The sequence below is a fragment of the Equus caballus genome, chromosome 10, assembly GCF_041296265.1.
Source record: "Equus caballus isolate H_3958 breed thoroughbred chromosome 10, TB-T2T, whole genome shotgun sequence".
Classification (NCBI taxonomy): domain Eukaryota; kingdom Metazoa; phylum Chordata; class Mammalia; order Perissodactyla; family Equidae; genus Equus; species Equus caballus.
Genome location: NC_091693.1, coordinates 8,761,018 through 8,783,935, shown reverse-complemented (window position 1 = coordinate 8,783,935; position 22,918 = coordinate 8,761,018). Strand labels below are relative to the sequence as shown.

Genomic DNA, 22,918 nt, shown 5'->3' with positions numbered 1-22,918 from the left:
TGGTCCCCATTTGTGACTTTGAATTGTTCCCAAGAGGTGAAAGGGGGTAGGATTCATATCAAAGCTGTTGTACTGATCACACTAATAAATCTTTTTTTTTTTTTTCTTTTCCTAGTTAAGGGAGTCAAGGATCAAACCATGGAAGACTGGAGAGGAAAAAAGTACAACTCTAAACGCTGCAGAGAGAGACTGAAATTGTACGTATGAAAACAATATCCCTAAGGCGTCAGAGGGTGTGGCATCCACAATCATTTGCGAAGAACAGAAACATGATTTTATGAAAACCACGTTTAAAACCAAGTGTCAGACCAACTGGTTTGCTTTCTGCGTCTCCAATATTCACATAAAATTGGTGGTACAAGAACACGCGCCCCCAGAATCATCCAATTTCACCTATGGCCTTACACACACGGGCCATCCTCAGAGTCACCACTACCATCCCATCCCCAACACACACACTGCTTGATGCGCCGGAGAACCGGTTCCCAAAAGCCCCCTTCCGGGCTCCTGGATTACTCTCCTTCACTTTCCCCGGTGCTGTTCGGGTCTGAGACTCTCAGGTTTCCACTAGTGAGCAGCGCCGTGCCCCGCCTCTCTCATCGACTGACGAAGGCAGAAACTGCGATGTAGTCAGTCAGTCCCGTGTATTCACAGAGCGGGCTATAGCCCCCGGAAGACTCTTGGGCGCGGCTCCGCTCCGCGCTTCTCGGTGGACAGCTCAGCGCAGAAAGTCATCTACCAGCGCTGGCACCTCGCCCTTTCCGGCTCTAAACTACACTTCCCAGAAGTTCTTGCGGCACTAATCAACTTCTGGCGCGAACCCGGCGACTTTTTTCTATTTCTCAGGGAACACATGGTTCCTTGGGATTGGCCGGGTCAATGAAGGAAGCTTGTCTCCAGGGTCTGCGGCCTGCCTCGTGTGGGAGCCTCACTCCGAGCCTGCGTCTGGATCTCGAAGACTCCTAACAGCGACTCGGGGAGAGAAGCCGGGATGCGGGCTTGGCGCGGGCTGTGCGCTGGCGGGGAACCCGAGGGCCCGCCGCCATCTTGGCCGGCGGATCCAGACTACATTTCCCAGAGACTCCCGCGGGAACAGGGTCGCCCGTTCACTTGCCTGCGGGATCCTCGGCCTCCGGAGAAGGGGAAGCGCAAGGTGAGCGGCCTAGGTCTCGGGGGCTTGACTAGGCTTTCAGGTGAGTCCCTGAGGATCTGAAGGGACAGTTTGGGCGGGTCCGGAGTCTCGGGCCTGTGTGAGTTGGTTGGGCTGGGGGAGGGGGCAAGAGGTGTGAGATTCCATGTGTGCGATTGTGACCTTACGTGACTGTGCGGCGCCGTGTGTGCGGGTGTGATTGTCTGTCCCTGTGGTGGGTGTGTCATTGTGTCTGTGACCATGCGCGGAGCTCTTTGTGCTGATGTGACTGGATATTCTCGTTGTAGGTGTGTGACTGTGATAATGTGCGGCGCTGTGTGTGTCGGTGTGACTGTGTCCTCGTGGAGGGACCGTGATTGTGTGCGTTCGTATAACTTTGTGTGACATAGTGTGGGACGGGGGGAGTGTAGAAAATCTGTGATTATGCGGCTGTGACTGTGTTATCTGAGGGCTGTGTGTGTGGGGTTGTGACTGCATGTTAGCAGCACTGTGTACTGGATGTCTGTGACTGTGGGGATAAGTGAGTGTGATCATGTAACTTTTTGTGACACTTTGTGTGCGGTTGGAGGGTGCCTGTAATTGTGCCAGGGTGACAGCGTGTGTGTCCCCGTGGCTGATGTGTGAAGTCAGGACAGATTTTGGTGGCAGACAGCAGAGACTTTTCCCCTTCTGACACCAGGAACGCTCAGGACAGCCCAGACTCCTCTGACCTCTCTCCATCCCTCCTCTCCACGGGTGGTGGGTGTGGGTCCAGACCCTTCTAATCTTGTCAGTCTGGGCTGCAAGAAAGGCCTGGCGTCTCAGGATTCCTTTCCCCTTCCTGCTCTTCTCAGAGGTCCCCAGAGGAAGGAGGAGGAATGGCTGTTGACCAAGCCAAATTCAAGGTGTGCTGGGGTTTGCCCTTTGCTTTCCTTCTCCCGGATGGTCTTGTTTAACACAGACTCATCAAGTGACCTGGTTCCTACACGTTTCCATCCAAGAGAATGACGGGAAGCCCTGGGTATGGACACACAGATCCCAGTATTCTCCCTCATTTCCTCCTCCATGTTCTCATGTTAATTTAGAAAATAGCTCAGTTTCTCCCGTATACTGTTTTACTTTCTTTTTAAACACACACATAAAACATGATTATTTTAAAGAATTTGGAAAATAGGAAGTTACAAGAAGCAAAAGTAAACTACTACCCAGACATAACCACTGTCAATATTTTGATCGATTTCTTTCTAATAAGTTTCCTGTGTACATATAGTATGCATTGTTTCAAGGTTGGAATCTTACAGCATTTATCATTTCCTATCTTTCGTTTTCACTAAAAATTATTTGTAGCTATTATATAGTCTTTTTCTTTTTTTAAATTCTTGAATATTACATACATATGCAAAAGTGCTTAAAATATAGACATATAGTTTAAGAAGTAATTATAAAGGGAACCTCTCTATAACAAAAGCTTGTTTCAGCACTCCAGAAGGCCCTGTTAGTCCTGCCCCCAGAATAAACCAATCCTCTTCATCTCTTTGGGTAAACCTTATCTTGACTTTGGTGATAATTATTTTCATGTTGGTTTTTTTGAAAAAAATAGTTTGCTACATATCTACACATCCCTAAATAATATAGTTTAGTTTTGCCTTTTTAACTTTATAGAAATGAAATTGTACTGTGTCCTGTTGTTTTGGGTCTTGCTTTTCTTACACAATATTATATTTCTTAGTCTCACCCTTGTGGTCACTTGTTATATATAGCTGTAGTTTAGACATTGGTTATTTCCAATTTTTGGCTCCTTTGAAGGGGCTGCTCTAAACGTATTTTTCTAAGTACCCTGGCGCACATATGCATACTCTCCTAGGGTATAAACATACAGATGCAATTGCTGGGCCATAGGATATGTGTGTATCTTCGAATTTCCTAGATAATGCTGAGCTGATCTTCAGTATGGTTGTACCGGTTAAATTCCTGCCAGTAGTTTATAAATGTTGTCATCCTGTGTTCTTTCTAATACTTGGTCACTTGGCATTTTAATTTTTGATGAATCTGCTGCTTTAATGGTATATCATGTGGTTTTAAACATTCCAAAAAGTACTGAAATCAAAGCATATGACTCAACATCATAAATATGTCAGAACTCCTTAATGTATTCATTTTATGCAGTATAATATTTTTACTGATCTGTGTTCATATGGAAACTCTTGAAAAAGATGAGTAATAAGGGGTTATTTACTTTTTTGCGTCTAGACAGGCTTCAGAGCCAGAACTTTTTTAAAAAAAGACTGTATTTTTTTAGAGCAGCTTTAGGTTTACAGCAATCTGGGGAGGAAGGTACAGAAATTTCCCGTATACCACCTGCCCCCACACATGCATAGCCCATTGTCAACATCCCCCACCAGAGTGGCACATTTGGTGCCATTGAGGAACCTACATGGACACATCATTATCACCCAAGGTCCATAGTTTACATTATGGTTCACTCTTACTGTTGTACAGTCTGTGGGTTTGGGCAAATGTCTAATGATATGTATCCACCATTATGGTGTCATACAGAGTAGTTTGACTGCCCTAAAAATCCTCTGTGCTCTGCCTGTTCACCCCTCCCTTTTTCTTTCCCTCCTAACCTCTGGAAACCATTGATCTTTTTACTCTCGCCATATTTTTGCTTTTTCCAGAATGTCATATAGTTGGAATCATACCGTATATAGCTTTTCATACTGGCTTCTCTCACTTAGTAATATGTCTTTTCATGGATCCCATAGATCATTTCTTTTTATCACTGAATGATATTCCAGTGTCTAGATGTGCCACATTTATTTAACCATTCACCCACTCAGGGACATGTTGGTTTTTTCCAAGTTTTGGCAATCATGAATAAAGCTTCTATAAACATCTGTGCACAAGTTTTCGCATGACGTAATTTTTCAGCTCCTTCGAGTAAATACCAAGGAGCTCGAGTGCTGCATCACATAATAAGAGTATGTTTTTAAGAAAGTGCCAAACTCTTTTGCAAAGTGGCTGTACCATTTTGCATTCCCGCCAGCAATGAATGAGAGTTCTTGTTGCGCCTCGCCAGCAGTTGGTGTTGTCAGTGTTCTGGATTTTGGCCATTCTAATAGGTGTGTAGTGGAGGGGTCTTCTATTAAGACATTAAAACATATTCTTAAATTATAATAAATAGAGGATGTGATGCTGTCAAAACATTTAATGGATCACTGAACCAAAGTAGAACCACAAGTAAATACAAACATGTATCATCTATGATAATTGCAGCATTTAAATCAGTAAGGAAAATACATTCCATAGTCATCTGTTCTAAGGCTCACTTTTTTTTTTTGTCTCGCATTTCAACATATCTGAAGTCAGGTTATATCTTATATAAAGTTTCTTTAAAATAGTGGTGCATTTAAGTCCCATGAAATATTATGTTATTCACATGTGACTTTGCTGGACCTGGGTAACTTCTTCTGGGGGGAAAATTAAGTAGGATTCCTAACTCACATTTTATACTAAGATAAAATTATAATTTACAATCTTAGACCATAGTCTTTTATCAAATAATCTTATACCAAAGTAAAATAATTGATTAAAGATTTAAGTGTAACAAATGAAAGCACTGAAGTTATAGAAAAAAGAGAAATTTATATAAATATGTATAGGTAAGAAAGAGTTTACTGAAAAGCTGACATTTTGACTGTTTTGCATGGCAAAAACATGTTAACAAAGTTTATTTATTTTTACAAAACAGCTAGAACATAAGAATGAGGAGTGTGTCTGTGTGGGTGTGGTTGTGTGGTGAGAAGTTGACTGACTTTCTTGGGCTTGAGAAGTGAGAAGACTTGAAGGGAAGTCTAGTCCTTCTGGTCAGAGGGTAGGTCCTGGCCAAAGGGCGCTGCCTGGGGGCCTGAGGGTTGCAGAGAAGGGATGTGCTCAGGGCAGATCATAGCAGCTCTGTCTGGGTTCAGAGCAGCAACATCGCTGAGGTGGGGCAAGGTCTGGCCTGAATCACTTGGCCGAGGGAGGAAGCTGGGTGCTTGGGTGAAGGAGAGGGAATTTGAGTCTGTATTCCTTTGGCTCCACTAGCCGGGATCCATCTTGCTGTAGCTAAAGCCTAGGGTTTTTGGAGTTGAGGAAGGAGTAGGATTTGTTCCATACTCCCGCTACCTAGAGTTGTATGATAAGATCAAGGGAAGTGGAGGTGGTTTTACCTGGTCAGTCTGAGAGCTGTAAGGCCAGTGTGTTTCTGGAGCATTTCTTTGCTGCCCCAGGCCTGCCTGCTCAGGACACTCTCCTTTTTCAGGAGAACAGGCCCGAGGAGGACTGATCATCTCCTGCAATACTGAAAGCCATGGCCCAGGTGAGTTGGTGCTTTTTCTTATCTTCCTGACATTCAATTCTTTTTAAGAAATAAAAAAAAAAAATTTAAAGAGCACGTGAGCACTTGCTTTCCTTCTCCTGACATTTCTGGCTATCAGGGTCCCCCTTCAGGATCCTGGTCCCCACTTCTTCTCCTTCTAGCCAGATACTCCTATACCGTTCCTAGGTGCCCCTCTTATTTTGACCCAGCATTAACATTTTCATTCATTCAATAATTGAGCATCTCTTTTCTCAGCCGTCTCCCAGGGACTATAGTGGAGAGGAAATTTGCTATGTCACACTCTACTTCCTTTCCCACAACAGAGGTATATCACAGTTTTGTTTATTTAAATCAATGCTATACATATGATTGTTACTCTGCAAATATTCTATTGTAGCTGTTTTCTACCACTTCCCATTAAAAAAGCTTTATTATGATAAATTGCAGGCACAGACAAGTAGAGTAGTCATATGAACTACCGTATACTCACCATTCAGCTTCAATAATTATCAACTCAGAGTCAGTCTTCTTTCATCTATACCACTACCTGGTTCCTCCCTGCACACTCCCTACCCTCTCTCCTGCAGGATTATTTTGCAGCACATACAAATTGGTATGTATCTCTAGAAGATAAGGATTATTTTTTATTTTTTTAATTTTTATTTATTTATTTTTAAGGAAGATTAGCCCTGAGCTAACTACTGCCAGTCCTCCTCTTTTTGCTGAGGAAGCCTGGCCCTGAGCTAACATCGTGCCCATCTTCCTTTACTTTATATGTGGGACGCCTACCACAGCATGGTGTGCCAAGCGGCGCCATGTCTGCACCCAGGATCCGAACCGGTGAACCCCAGGCCCCTGAGAAGCGGAACGTGCGAACTTAAGCGCTGCAGCACTGGGCCGGCCCCAGGATTATTTTTTAAAAACAACAATTCACCATTACTGAATCTAAAAAAGTTAAAAATAATTTGTCAATATCATCACTATTCAGTGTACAGATTTCCATAAATGTCTAATTTTTTAAATTGTTTATTTGAATTCAAATCCAAAAAAGGATTATGTACTGCAGTTGGTTGATATGTCTCTCGAGTCTCTTACCCCTTTCATCTCTTTTCTTTCTGTGCAGGTTTTTTTTTGTTTTTTGTTTTTGCTGAGGAAGATTCACCCTGAGCTAATATCTGTTGACAGTCTTCCTCTTTTTGTATGTTGGCTGCCTCCACATCATGGCCACTGACAGACAAGTGTTGTAGGTTCGTGCCCAAGAACTAAACCCGGGCTGCCAAAGTGGAGTGTGCCACACTTAACCACTAGGCCACCATGGCTGGCTCTTCTGTGCAGTTTTTTTTTGTTAGAAAAGAAAAAAATCTGATTCATTTGTCCACTGTTTAGATTTTGCTGATTGCATCTTTGTGGTATCATTGAAGTGTTTCCTGAAAATTAGCAGTTAGGTCCAGAAGCTTCATCAGATTCAGGTGGGATTTTTTTGTCAAGAATATTTCATAGGTGAGCTGGCCTGGTGGTGCAGCAGTTAAGGTTGCATGTTCTGCTTCGGCGGCCCACGGTTCGCCGGTTTAGATCCCAGGCTTGTCAAGCCATGCTGTGGCAGGCATCCCGCATATAAAGTACAGGAAGATGGGCATGGATGTTAGCTCAGGGCCAGTCTTCCTCAGCAAAGAGAGGAGGATTGGTGGCAGATGTTAGCTCAGGGCTACTCTTCCTCCAAAAAAAGAAAAAGAATATTTCATAGGTGGTGATGTATGATTCCATCAGGAGGCGCATTATATCTGATTCTCTTTCTTTTGTAATGTTAGCCACCATTGATGATTATTGTCTAGATTCATTAGGTTGCAAATGATATTTTAATTCTGTCATTCCTTTTTCATAGATTTGGTGGAATAGTATCTGAAAAATAAAACTTCTCATCAACTGTTTGATTATCCTGAAAGACAGTTCATATAGGAAAGAATGTTTGATTTTTTTTCCCTTTATTTACCAGTTTTTAAAATACCGAATTGGTTTCTTAGACTCCTACAAAGGTGACCAGTAATTTTTTGTCCATTATTGTTATGAGCTCATGGATTTAAACATTTTCGAACTGATCAGCCTATGACATTTGATCCTCAAATTATACCATTTTTGGCCAGTGGGAGGACCATTTTCAAGAGTCCTTTGAACATGATGCTAACAGTTTTTGATAACTCTCTTGCTTTCTGATAGAACAGAATGTTGAGGCTCATCCTGTACATTTCTAACTCAATCCTGAGATCCTCTCTTTCCCCAAATAGCCTTGGTTCCTTTTATTTGAACATGGTACTTAGAGACTACAATCTAGATACTAGAGATGTTCATTGCTACTGGATTAATTATTGTTTCTAGGCCTTTTCAATGGGCTGAGTCAGGAATTTGTTTTTTAAATATAAAATAAACTGATTACTCTTGCTTCTATTTCTGAGACCCAAAGCTTATGGTTCTCAGTGACATCAGTGTCACTGCTCATTTGCTTTATCCCGCAATCCAAGCACAATAGTCTCTAGAGTATTTCTTTTATTACACAAGTAATATGTGTATGTGTTATTTCAGGAATCTGTGACGTTCAGTGATGTGTCTGTGGACTTCTCTCAGGAGGAGTGGGAGTGCCTGGACCCTGCTCAGAGGGACTTGTACAGAGATGTGATGCTGGAGAACTATAGCAACCTGGTGTCGATGGGTAAGGACATCTATACCAGTCATTTAAAGGTCTCCTCTGGAATGTCTGCTTCTTCCACAGTGAATTTCTCAGCTGCTTTTCAAGTGACCAGCTAAATTTCTGCTCCCTAGTCCCAAATAAAGGGTTGGAGCTGAAATGCAAAGGAAGAGTGGGAGATGGGCAGCTCCAAATGGCTATGGCTGAAGCTTCATCTTCTTCTTTCTTTGGCTGTTCCTGTAGTGGCATCTCTTCCTTGATCCTCAAGGGACAGGATCTTATTTCTGCATCTGCTTTACCCACAGCATAACCATGTTCCATGTCTTTTCTTGTGAGCAGGATTTTATATTCCTAAGCCTCAAGTTATCTCCTTATTGGAACAAGGGAAAGAGCCCTGGATGGTTGGCAGAGAGCTGACAAGAGGCCTGTGTTCAGGTGAGTGAGAAATGATTGGACAGGGTGGGGCATTACAGGTAATTACTCAGCTGATCAGTGAAGAAACAGCACCTTTGAGATGCTATCTTGGAAGCTCCCATCAAAACCCTCGGTCTCTGGGAACAACTAAGTCCTTTTAGCATGCGCTTACAGATAGCTGTTTCATTCCTTCCCTCGCTTACTACTCTTTCTACTACTCTTCTCCAACCCACCTCTTAATTTCAGGTAGAAAGTGCCCTTCGCTTCCGTTCAAAGAAAACTCTTTTACCTGTATTTTAGATTCAGTTCCTTCCTAGCTTCTCTTCCTTTTAGACTCATCTAAATGTCTTCTATTCCCACTCCCAAAATAATATCCGTGTGTGTGCGCGTGCGTGTGTGTGTGTGTGTGCATGTATGTGTGTGTGTATCTCCACGGCCCTCCCCTCCAAGTACTGGTCTTTGTTATAGCTGCCTGCCAATGACATTTTCTTATCAGTTTGTTGTGCAGTTTTCCTTTATCCAACGTTTTTTGATTTCCTAATTTGTGTAAGGGGGTCTGTCAGCTGCTGCAGTTGGCTAATTATGTCAGCTGTTAAGAACTTGGAGTCAAAAAATGGTGCTAAAATATATCCATAAATAACTTTTACAAAGTAGAATCTAGTAAAAGAGAATCAGACAGGGAGCTTAGCGGAAAGTCAGGGGCTAACTATGCCGAAGTGGCATTAATCCAGAATGGAACAGTGGTAGGAGCCTTGCAAGTGACTGCAGTCACTGTCCGTAGAGACAATGTGGGGAAAAACAAAAAGGTCTGTGTCTATATCGGAAAGGAAGAGGTGGCAGAGAAGAGATTTGATATAAAGGAGGAGGACAAGAAGAGCATTTATTGAGCACAACTGTATGCTAAGCATTGGTCCGGGTGCTGGGATTATAGTCCTGAACGAAACATTCAAAGCTCTGTTCTGCTGCAGCCTATATTCTAGAAGGTGAGAGAAAAGATAGGTGTATATAACGTCAGAGGGTAATAGGTACTGTGAAGGGAGGTTAGAGAAGGCCTCTCTGATGGGGTGATATTTTAATCAAGGCCTGAAGGAAGTGAGGGAACAAGTAACGTAAGTATCTGAGATTCAGACAAAAGGAACAGGAAGAACCCAGTCCTTGAGTTAGGCACTTTTGAGCTCCTGCCATTGTGGCTGGAGCAGAAGGAGCAGAGGGCATTGTGTGAACGGAGATGAGCAGAGCAGCAGGATGTAGGTGTGTTCGTGTGCTGGGTGCTGGTGGGAGGGAGGGCGTGCCTGCAGATGACTTGGGGTCTTGTGGGCCTTGGGATGGGCTTTGAATTCTTTTCTCGATGAGATGTAAAGCCATTCTATTTGGAATGACATGATTTGAGCAGAGGAGTGACATTATGTTTTTAAAGGATCAGTCTAACTCAAGAGGTTGCTAATTTTGGATTCTTTTGGATAGAATTTAAGCAGTCCATGAACTTGGATGAGAAGGAAAAAATGCATCTTTATGTTTAGTAATCTCTAATTGAAATTTAGCATTTCTTCCATTTATGGTGTATGCAACAACCCATAGGAGTAGTAGGGGTAGTTCCTGTGACTTTGACATGACTGGAAATCACAGGTATTTGCATATCATTTTACTGTTGTTGTAGACATATCGAAATATCATTTATTCTCATCACTATTTCAGAATTCCCATAGTACTAGGCTGACTGCTAGGTCTCATTGTTTAATGTGTTAATAAAGACGAAAACTCCAGGCAGAGGGAAGAACCTCTGCGAAGGCCCTTCCAGGAGGGGAAAGCTTGGTGTGTTTGAAGAACTGAAAGCAAGCCAGTGTTGCCAGGCCCCGTGAGCAAACGAGAGTGGAGTGTGAGTCGAGGTTAGAGAGACAGGTAGGAACCACACTGCCAGTGACTATGAGGAGTTTGGGTGTTGAGCAGTGGAAGGCCAGGCCAAATGTCATTGTGGTCCCTGAATAGATTAAAGAGGATGAGACCTTGGTGGGGAGACTGGGTTAGGAGGCTGCCTCAGTGGTCTGAGTAAGAGGTGATTCTGGTTTGGAGGAGGGCATTGGCAGGAGAGATAGAAGAGGCTAGTTTAAAAGTTACTTAGGAGCTTAACTAGATGAAAGTTGCTGAAAGATCATATAAAGGTAGGAGACAAAAGATGCTAGAATGAATTCCCTGTTTCTGGCTGGAGATGTTCCAGTAGGCTCCATTTTGATGTCTTCAAACCGTTTAATTTGCCTTAAGTCCCCATTTTTGGTAAGAAATGCTTTCATAATGATAGCTATCAAATACTGAACTTACTCTAAGACATTTACATATGTTTTTCCTTACCCTCCCAGTAATCATGAGTTAACGATTATATCCCTTTTACAGATGAAGAAACGGGGACTTAGAAAGGTTAAATCATTGCCTGGGAACATAGAGTAACGGTCAGAGTTGGGACCCAGCTCCCGTCAGTCTGCTTCTGGTTCTTGTCATCTCTCCATGGCAGTCTTTTGCACTCTGTCTTATTTTCTTTCCATCTGCCTTAAACTTTAGCTCCCTCCCGTCTCAGTCACTGCAGTGGTACATGAGCAGGTCTCTCTCTTCTCCCAAGATCAGCATCACAAAATTCCAGGGCAAACAGTATTTTCACTGAGTCCCCAGCACATAACATATTCTGAGTCTTCCCTATCTGTCACTCACATCAGTTGTTCAATGTCTTAGACTTATCTCAGGGTATTCCCCTGAGGGAGGGTGTCTGTGGCTAACCCTCCATAATCTCTTTCAAATTTCACCCACTATATCCTTTATTATGGAGCCTATTCTGTTTCCATGCCAACAGGGTGTGCTGCAGTTTAATTCTGACACTAACTACCCAGAGTTAGTGTAGACTCCACGGGTTAATGGCAAAGTCCTACAGCAGACTGCCCTCACTTCAGACACCAGCTCAAATCTCAGGGGCTCCTCAGACCACCCACACTTCTGACCAATTATAAATTCAAGGATTTGCATGGCCCCTGCAGGTTCAATAATTTGCAAGAAGGACTCACAGAATTCAGGAGAGCTCTATACTTATGATTGCAGTTTTACTATAAGGGATATATACTAGGGTGAGGTCTGGTAGGCTTCTGGAAGGTTTCTGGATGCAGAAGTTCCACACCCTCCCCCTGTGGAGTCAAAGTGTGTCCACCAACCAGAAGGCTCCACTGAGCTTTGGAGTCCAGAGTTTTTATTGGGGTTTACTTACATTGGCATGATTGGTTAAGTCATTGGCCACTCAATCTCTGGCCCCCTCACCCCCCCAGAGGCCGAGTAGCTGAAAGTTCCAATCCTCTAATCACTTTCTTGGTCTTTCTGGTGACCAGTCCCCATCCTGAAGCTATCTAGGGACCTACCATGAGTCACCTCATTAGCATAACAAAAACCGCTCCTGTCACTCTGGAAATTCCAAAAGGTTTTGAAGCTCTGTGTTAGGAACCAGGGACAAAGACCAAATTTATTCTTTATTATGCTGCAGAGCCCAAGAATCTTCCTCTATATGCATTTATTCCTTTCGGGAGACCTTTAGTGGAGGTCAGAAAATTACCCACTTTTTGTAATACATGTCATATGATGATACACTCTATTTCTTGCATACACATGCATGCATGCTTCTATAGATGTAATTATAACTAGTTATCTTTCATATGTGCAAGCATTGTATATTTATCAACCTTTCTAGACGATTCTGATGCACATCAATATTTGAGAATCATTGCGGTTTCCTATTTCCATAGTCTCCTCCCTCTGTTTCCTGCATTGTATCTCATTAATATCTTTGCATGTCTTGTCCATTTTTCAGATTAAACAGATATACTTGAAAACTGTATGCCATTTACTACTAGATATTATTTTTACTTTAATTTTTCCATTTCTGTTATAAAAGTTTAATTTGTCACAAATAAGAGGGGAAAAGAATATTTACCATTTCATTTTCTTTCAGATCTGGAATCAATGTGTGAAACGAAGTTATTATCTCTAAAAAAGGAAGTTTACGAAATAGAATCATGCCAGAGGGAGATAATGGGACTTACAAAGCATGGCCTTGAGTACTCCAATTTTAGAGATGTTTTGGAATATAGAAGCCACTTTGAAAGACAACTGGGATATCAAAATGGGCATTTCAGTCAAGAAATATTCACTCATGAATACATGCCCACGTTTATTCAACAGACATTCTTTACTCTGCATCAAATAATTAATAATGAAGAGAAACCCTATGAATGTAAGAAATGTGGAAAGGTCTTTAGTCAGAATTCACAATTTATTCAACATCAGAAAATTCACATTGGTGAAAAATCTTATGAATGTAAGGAGTGTGGGAAATTTTTTAGTTGCGGCTCACATGTTACTCGACATCTGAAAATTCACACTGGTGAAAAACCCTTTGAATGTAAGGAATGTGGGAAGGCCTTCAGTTGTAGCTCATACCTTTCTCAACATCAGAGAATTCATACTGGTAAGAAACCCTATGAATGTAAAGAATGTGGGAAGGCCTTTAGTTATTGCTCAAATCTTATTGACCATCAGAGAATTCACACGGGTGAAAAACCCTATGAATGTAAAGTATGTGGGAAAGCCTTTACTAAGAGCTCACAGCTTTTTCAACATGTCAGAATTCACACGGGCGAGAAACCCTATGAATGTAAGGAATGTGGCAAAGCTTTTACGCAGAGCTCAAAACTTGTTCAGCATCAGAGAATTCACACTGGTGAGAAACCCTATGAGTGCAAGGAATGTGGCAAAGCCTTTAGTAGTGGCTCAGCACTTACTAATCATCAGAGAATTCACACTGGGGAGAAACCCTACGATTGTAAGGAATGTGGGAAGGCTTTCACGCAGAGCTCACAACTTCGTCAACATCAAAGAATTCATGCTGGTGAGAAACCTTTTGAATGTCTTGAATGTGGGAAGGCCTTTACTCAGAACTCACAACTTTTTCAACATCAGAGAATTCACACAGATGAAAAGCCGTATGAATGTAATGAATGTGGAAAGGCCTTTAATAAATGTTCAAACCTTACTCGACATCTGAGAATTCACACTGGTGAAAAGCCCTATAACTGTAGGGAATGTGGGAAGGCGTTTAGTAGTGGCTCAGATCTCATTCGTCATCAGGGAATTCATACTGATGAATAATGAAAGTTGAAGTTCTTATCACCTTCCTAATATTTTAAACAAAAAAATTCATGTTTGATAGTTACTCGCTTTCACTATTTTTTGTTTCTTAATTTTATTTTGTCTCTTTTTAATCCAAATGTATTTCACTCTAAGTAATGGATTCAAATTCAAAATTGATATTTGCCCATCTCCCACCTCCCCCCATGTTGTACTAATGGCAGTTGTTCAATAATTCTTTCCTTCCCCATTATTTTGTTCTACCTTCTTGGTGATACGTTATATCCTTGTTTATATTTGCTTGTGTTTCAGGGCTGTCCTTTCTTTTCTGACCCATATATTTGTGCTTACACCAGTATTACACTGCTCAAATTATGTGACCTTGTATTTTTTAATTCCTTGTAGAATTATAATTTTGTTGAAGTCATTGTTAATCTTTTTGTTTTGTTTCACAAATTTATATTTTCTTATTATGAAACAGGAAACCAGAAACTAAAAAGCCAAGATTGTAATCATACCAACTCTAGATGACTACTCTCAAGTTGCTAGAGCAAGCCCTACCAGACTTTGTTTTTCAAGAAAGTGTAGGCATGGTCTGCATATTATACTTTCACCTGCTTTTATCATCCAAAATATCATGGCCATTTCCATAGAGATTTTTATTATTTTTAATGACTTATATTTAATGAATTTTAAAATGACTATTATTCATATTATGGTTGCATCTAAATGTTTGCAGTTATAAAATCTGCCCTGATTAATATGACCCAAAGTTTATCTTTGGATGCCTGTTTGTTTTCTTTTAAAACACCTGTTTTAATTGCTGAAATTATGCATACTTTCTCCTCGTAAACTGTTTTGTTTCTTTCATCAATCCTAACCCCAATCTCATGCAAGAAAGGTAATTAAGCACTGTTATCAAAGTGTTGTTTATCCTTCCAGATATTTTTTTTACTTTTTACTTATGTATGTTAGTGGCATTTTACTTCTTCTGTATTAGTAAATATAATCATACTGTATGTATTGGTTTATTGTGAGGTTTCAATGAATTAATAAATATAAAGTGCTTAAAACTATTCCTATCACGTAGTAAATGTTTAGTAAAAGTCCACTATTATCATTGATAACTAATTTTCATAATTATTTTCATTATTATTTGTGGAAAGGATTTTAATTATGTTGTTTACCTTTGTCTAAATGAAAGAATTCATAATGCAAAAAGAGAAATGAATGTCATGAGTATAGGAAAACTTTTTCCCATCACTCATTAGTCAGCATCGAATTTTAAAAGGAAAAGGAAAAGTACATGTGGGTCGTCATTCTGACTTCATCTTTTATGCTGCACAAAGATTAATAGCAGTCTGAAACCCTGTGGATGTAAGGATGCGTGGTTGAAAGCACAGCTCTCAAAAAAGCAGGAAGAGATGAGAATATTTTTCCCAATAATTAGTTCCCCAAAAAAGCCGAAAATACACCTTATTTGACCAGAATGGGGAAAATAGTAACAACAGGCTAGCCATCAAATATCTGAATATTAATTCAGTGTACCCTCTTGATTAACATGGGTTAAGGAACTAAATCCTTAATATACACGTTGTTTAAATGTGCATGAAAATGAAAACACAATTGAAAAACGTGAGTGGCAGTCAAAGTTGTATTGGAAGTTTTATAACCCAATATGTATGCATATGTTCAAATACTAGAAAGATCATTAATAAGATCAATATAGAACCCAAGGAGCTAAAACAAAAATAAATCTAAAATGTGGGTAGAGACGGGCATTATTAGTTGTAAAATACAGAAATAAATGAAAGAAAAAGTAATATAAAATAGAAATTCTGATTATTTGACAGGAAAAAGGTAGACAAACTAGTGATTTGGGTGGGGAAGTTAGGATGACGGACAGCATTGTGAATGAGAAACTGAAGTGACTACATATTTAAATTTAAAAGGACTATATCTTTTTTGGTGATAAAAATGTTCTGGGATTAGTGGTATAGGTTGCACAACTTTGTGAATATACTAAAAACCACTGAACAGTATACTTTAATATGGTGAAAATAATGGTCTATGAATTTTATCACAATTAAAAAACAAGTTAGTACCATAGACATTTTTATAATATATCTGAAAATCTGAACAAAATGTGTGACTTTTATGAAGAAATTGAATTGACTTGATATCAGAATTGACTAGAGAAGGGGTCTAAAATCTTAATAGACTCCCTTCCAAAAGGAAAATTTTAAAATTAGACCAAAAAATACTTTGAATATCTAAAGAAGATTGCCAAACTAGACATGTTTATAGGTGAAATCTATGAAATGGTTTAGTAACTCTTCAAGGAAATAGACTGAGATACCAAGTTGTCTCTTTTTATGCATTTTTTTATTGGCACCTGAACTAACATCTGTTGCCAATCTTTTTTTTTTTCCTTCTATTCCCCAAAGCCCCCCAGTACATAGTGGTATATTCTAGTTGTAGATCCTTCTGGTTGTGCTAAGCCGGATGCCACCTCAGCATGGCCTGATGAGCGGTGCCATGTCCACATCCAGGATCCGAACCGGTGAAACCCTGGGCCGCTGAAGTGGAGTGTGTGAATTTAACCGCTCAGGCACGGGGCCGGCCCCTTATTTTTATGAATTTATCGTAATCCTAATATTAAAACTTGCTAGGGGAGAGCCAGCCCTGATGGCCTAGTGCTTAAAGTTCAGTGTTCTCACCACTCTCGCAGCCTGGGCTCCTTTCCCGGTTGCAGAGCCACAGCATCTGTCTGTCAGTTGCCGTGCTGTGGCGGCAGCTCATACAGAAGAGCTAGAAGGACTTACAGCTAGAATATGCAACTATGTACTGGGGCTTTGGGGAGGGAAAAAAAAAAAAGGAAGATTGGCAACAGATGTTAGCTCAGGATGAATCTTTCCCTGAACAGAAAAAAAGAATCCAGGCTGCCCACACACGAAGTTCCCCTTTAAAAAAAAAACAACAAAAAAAACAAAAAAAAAAAACTTGCTAGGAGAACACAAAAAGATAAGTCCAGAATCAGTTATGAAAATATGTCATGTTATAAATTAGCAAATTGAATCTAGTAATCCGTTGAAATATAATAAATATTTGTCACAATCTGAATTTAGGGACAAAATGTTTCTGATCAATCCTTATTCAAACTTGTTACTCCCTTTCCGAAACTTGGAAATTAAATTGATTTAGATAGCATAGTATTCCTAGGATCTGCACTCAGGAACCAAATAGATTTGGACAGCAAGGGATCCTTGGAATATGACACAAGTTAATTCACATGGAATTTCTAGGGTTCAAATAACTAAAGCACTATAAATTAAAATACACAGTCAAGCCCCAGTATCTTCTAGATGTCCCCTTCTTGTTTTTTAGCAGTATTTGACAGAATGGGATCTATTTTATAAATGAACTTGAGTTATCCTACCCGCTGCAGTATCACTGCATTCCTCCATTTATACCCTTTCTCCTTCTCACTTGAAGAGTCTCTAAAACCTAGCCAATGAATCCAGTCATTGCCATGCATTTCAGCGTGAGGGTGTATGGGAGGTGGGAAGGAGGTTACTAAAACAAGCACCCAACTTCAACTTTCATTGCAATTAGAATACGGAAGAATATGAAAGGCCTTCACTCCCATGAGAGCAAGAAAAGCCTTGACAAGATAAAAATCATACTTGCCTATGGGAATATTTAAGAGGGGTGGAGGCAAGAAAGCCTTGAACTGAATTCCTGATATAAATATAAATGATATAAATATAAAGGTATACATTTATGGTCAATTGATTTTTGATAAAAGGGCCAAAGCAACTCATTGGAGAAGATGAAACTCTTTTTTAACAAAAAGAAGTGGAACAACTGAATATTTATGTGAAGAAAAAAATGAACCCCAACCTATACTTCATACTATAAACAATTCCAGGTGAATCATCCACCTAAAATTCAAAGCTAAGACTATCAAGCATCTGGAAGAAAACAGGATTTTCCTATATATCTTTAATCATTGAGCTCTATTTAGTTCTACGTTAAAAAACACAATCTATATGTTAGTCCTTTGACACTTATTGAATCTTGTTTTATGGCCCAACATGTGGTCTTAGTGTTTCCTGTATAACTGAAAAGCAAGTGTATTCTGTAGTTATTGAAAGTACCATTAAATATTAATTAGGTAAAGTTGGTTGATAGTATTGTTTAAATCTTCTGCATTCGGGGCTCTTCCAGATTCTAATTCATCCAGAAAGTCCTAAGTATCACTTTAGGCTTTAATTTCTCTTTATTTCTGTAAAGTCTCTTCATCTGTCAGGCCTACTCCTTCATCTACCCATACTTTATATTTGCAACATACAATTGTAAAATGAAACAAAAATACAGTTTATAATAGTATCAAGAACATAAAATACTTAAGAGTAAGTTTAAGGAAAGATATCAAAGACCTTTATATGGAAAACTACAAAACGTTGCTGACATAAGTTAGACAAGATCTAAATAAATGGAGATACCATGGCTGTGAAGTGGAAAACTCAATATCTTTGATAAAATTTTCCAAAATTTATTTACAGATTCAATGCAACCCCAAAGAACCAGAATGCTTTTTATTTTAAATTGATACAATTATTTTAAAATTTGTATAGAAATCCAAAGACCTGGAATAGCTTTTGTTCTGAAAAAGAACAAACTGGAGGACTTGTGTTATCTGATTTCAAGACTTGCTATAACTCTATGGCAAGGCAATAAAGACCGTGCTGTTTAAGGATAGACAAACAGGTCAATGGAGTAGAATACAGAGTCCAGAAATAGACAACAGCAAACCCCAGAGTTCAACTTGTATATTCCAGCCTGTCACAAAGTAATTTGACCATGAAACCCATTTTCCTCCTAATTGTTATTAACATTTGTGAGAAATAAACATATCTGGGAAATATTTACTTGACTAGAATACATGGATAAAAGGATAAAGCTGAGGAGATGATTGTAGGTAGTTAGCTAAGTATTTGGGGTCAGGAGCTTTTCCACACCTTCAATATTAAGCCCTGCGGAAAGTCTCTAGTTTGTCTGTGGGAGGCAGTCCTGCTCTGCAGAAGGAAATGCCTCTCACCAAAGATCTCATTAATCTTCCCTTTCTCTATCTCTTCCCCACCAGTCCCCTATGGGAGAGATCTTCTTTAAACATTGAATTATGGTAATTTTTACAGGTTTTAAAAAGTGATACGTTAAATTGCATCATTAAAAATCTGTGAGAAAATCAGCAGATATTTTCTAAGGGAGAAAAGTCTCTGAGAATGGAAGACTTTAAAAAGACAGAAAAAGTATCTGGAATTTCAGCACTGGTTTTGTTTCTACTTCTATTTTAATATTTGAATAGGAGCTGTCAGAAACAGAATTTTTCTTTTACCTTGCATTATACATTTTTAATATAGATTTTATTATATTCTTCTACCCAAGTTACAACAGTAATGCATTTTCACAACTGGTAAACAATGAAAAGATACATAAATAACGTCATGCCCCCACCCCAAATCTTTCAGACCTATCTACAATTTCAACAAAGCTTATTTGCCTTTTCGCACCTATCTCCTTACTCATACTAACATTACGCACATAGCTATTTGTCTTTGTTCAAATTTTTAAATGGCACTGAGCTGTGCATTGTTTTCTCTAGCTTACTTTGTACAGCAACAGTCTAACTTGTACATCTTTCAGATCAATAGGTATAATCTTACTCTTTCTAAAATCTGCATTATATTGCACAGTATATTCCTGATCTTGGCTATTTGTGCCCTTTTTTTCACTTGATTAATTTTGTGGTGGTTTATTAATCATTTGAAGGAATGACTTCTTGCTTTCTCGATACTATTATGTGGGTATTTTCTGTTTTACTTATTTTTCTATTTTTGTTATTTTCTTAGTCTTTGGGTTTAATTTGCTGTATTTTTTCAAAACTTTTATATCATTGATTTTTACCATTTCTTCTTTTCTAATATGTATATTTATGACTATAAATTTCCCTGTAAGCTTTACCTCATCCCATTAGTTTCTTATGTTTTCTTTTATTATTTAGTTTAAAAAAATTATAAATTCAATGGTAATATTTTTCTTTGGTCTACGTTTTTTAAAAACTATTTTGAAATAATTATAGACTCAAATTAAGTTGCAAATAAACATATAGTGAGGTCCCATGTACTCTTCACTCAGTTTCCTTCAAAGGTAATATTTTGCATAACTAGAGTACAATAGGAGAAGGAGAAGAAGAAGAAAGAAGATTGGCAACCGATGTTAGCTCAGGTGGCAATCTTAAAAAAAAAAGAAATTTTAAAAAAGCCATGAAATTGACATTGGAAATAATCCACAGAATTTATTCAGATTTCACCAGTTTTACATGCACTCATTTCTCTGTGTGTATGTAATAGTTCTACATAATTTTATCATGTGTGTAAGTTTCATGGAGCCACCCATGACAATATACAAAACTGTTCAACCACCACAGGCTACCTTATGCTACCACTTTATAGCCACACTCACCCCTTCCCACATCCTTAAGCCCTGGAAACCATTCATCTGTTCACCATTTCAATAATTTCTTTAATTTCAAGAGTGTTATATAAAAGGAATCATACAGTACATAACTTTCAGTGATTGGTTTTTTTTTTTTTTTGCTCCACATAATTGCGTCGCAGTCCATCCAAGTTGTTGCATGTACCAATAGTTTGTTCCTTTTTACTGTTGAGCAGTACTCCATAGCATGAATATACCACAATTTTTAAAATTATTCTTCCATTTGAGGACATTTGGATTATTTCCAAGTCTTGGGTATAATGAATAAAGCTAATATAAACATTCATGAACAGATTTCATGTGAACATAGTTTTCATTTCTCTGGGATAAATGCACAAGAGTGCAATTGCTGGGTCATAAGGTAAGTGCATTTTAAGTTTTATAAAAACTGCCAAACTATTTTTGAGAGTGGATGTACCATATTACTGTTAAAAAAAAAAAACAAACAAAATTAAACTGAGTAAATTTGAACATCTAATTGGCTTTATTCAACAATTCATGAATCAGGTAGAATCCCATCTAGCAAGTAGAAAGGAACTCTGATCTCATTAGATGCAGAGAAAGCATTCAAGAAGATACAGCATCCATTTATGGTTTTAAAAAAAACCCTCTGAATAAAATGGATATAAAAGGAAAGTGCCTCAACATAATAAGGGCCATATATGACAAACCCACAGCTAATATCATACTCAATGGGGAAAAACTGAAAGCTATCCCTCTAAAAACAGGAACCAGACAAGGATGCCCACTGTCACCACTCTTATTTAACATAGTATTGGAAGTCCCAGCCAGAGCTATAAGGCAAGAAAAAGAAATAAAAGGGATCCAAATTGGAAAGGAAGAAGTAAAACTGTCATTATTTGCAGATGACGTGATTTTATATATAGAAAACACTACAGGATCCACTAAAAAAGTTTTAGAAATAATAAATGAATACAGTGAATTGCTAGATCATATAGTAGTTCGAGAAAGGAGAAGGCACACCAGGCCACACAGGGCTACATAGAGAGCACTAGTGTCAGTCAGGAGGCAGAAAGGAACAAGAGGAAAGCCTAAGCCAAAGCCTTTACCGGGGTTTCCATGGGAAAGGCAAGGCAGGGCAGCCTGGCCTTAAGATTGGCAAATTTGAATAATTCCAGCTGTTAAACACAAGGTAACAGGCTCAAAATGGAGTCACTTATGCTCAACCCTACTTCTGCCTATAAAATCTCTTGTCATGTATAGCTCTTCAGAGCTCCTGTCCATCTGCTAGATTGGATGCTGCCTAATTCATGAATCATTGAAAAAAGCCAACGGGATCTTTAAATTTTATTCAGTTGAATTTTATTTTTTAACACAGCAGTGGTCTCTGGTTGCCTGGTACTTGGTCCTGAGATGATTTAGAGCAGGGGAAATATTGGCTTAGTGTAGTTGGAGAAGGAGATGGTTGGGATGTACAGACTCTGGTCTGGTTGGTTTGTATATGAAAGGCGTGCTTCTGGCCCAGCCCCTTGCTCTCTCTAAGAATTGGTCAGCCCTAGGAGGAAGCCTCTCCCCGGGTCTGTAAGGCTCCCAAATGCCAAAGCATCAAGAATACAGAAAGTAAGAAAAAATAGTTAATCTAATTGGCCCTGTGACGAATGGATGCCAAATAGAAAAATACAGAATCTAAGAAAACACAGTTGCATACATACAAAAGAACTACACTCACCAATAAAAACTAGCTATTGATATGTGCAGCAACTTGGATGGAACTTAAGGGCATTATGCTTAACAAAAAGCCAATATCAAAAGGTGCATTTTGTATGGTTCCATCTGTAGAATATCTTCAGAATGACAAAACCATTGAGATGGAGACCAGATTAGTAGTTGCCAGGGGACAGGAACATGAGTGGCGTTACATGAGTGTGACTATTAAGGGACAGCAGAGGGAGTTCTTCTTTGATTATGGAGCTGTTCTGGATCCTGTTTGTGGTTACAGGAATCTATACAGGAGGTCAACGTGCATAGAGCTATGCAAACACAACAAGTGTACGTACAAACTGGTGAAAATGGAGTAAGGCATGTAGCCTGGTTAAGTGTTGTACAATGTCAGTTCCTAGTTTTGATAGTGTACTACAGTATATGTCACTAATGGAAGAAGCTGGGTGAAAAGTTCACGACTGAATGTACTATTTTTGCCACTTCTGGTGAGTCTGTAAGCATTATGAAATAAAAAGTTTAAAAATAATTTAAAAAGTAAAAAAATAAAAAATGTCAGTCAGTGCCAATCCCAGCCCAATCTAAAAGCCTTATTTTTTATTTTTTGTCCCTGTGGATTACACTGATCACAGATCTGTGATCACAGACTGCTGATCACAGAGTAATGCTGTCTTCAAATATGCAGGCCTAAGGTGGCATCTCCCATGCAAACATAACAAAACCAAACAGAGGCTGCAAGCGGTTAGAAGGACGATGGTTTGTCTGCGGTTTCGTTTCCTTGTACAAGTACCTTTCACGAGCAGCTGAGGCCTCAGCCTTTCCATCCTCTCACAGGCCACTGGGGCACCACACCTATGGCTCCTGCTCCCACGCAACCACTGCCACCACCGCCCTGAGCGGAAGGTGCGAGTGAGCGTCAGGGCTGTTGCCTCGTGCTCAG

At 39.4% G+C, this 22,918-nt stretch overlaps 1 protein-coding gene across 1 annotated transcript in view; it reads left to right on the top strand.

Annotated features, from left to right (window-relative positions):
* Positions 1-1,052: 1,052 nt before the first annotated feature.
* Positions 1,053-22,918, top strand: part of LOC100052230 (zinc finger protein 850) — an 82,631-nt gene continuing 60,765 nt past the window's right edge. Inside the window, 6 exon segments of the mRNA XM_070225603.1 lie at positions 1,053-1,193; positions 5,433-5,489; positions 8,067-8,193; positions 8,509-8,604; positions 12,563-13,753; positions 22,099-22,308. Of these exon segments, the coding sequence (XP_070081704.1) occupies positions 5,481-5,489; positions 8,067-8,193; positions 8,509-8,604; positions 12,563-13,753; positions 22,099-22,308 (1,633 nt within the window). The 5' untranslated portion in view covers positions 1,053-1,193; positions 5,433-5,480.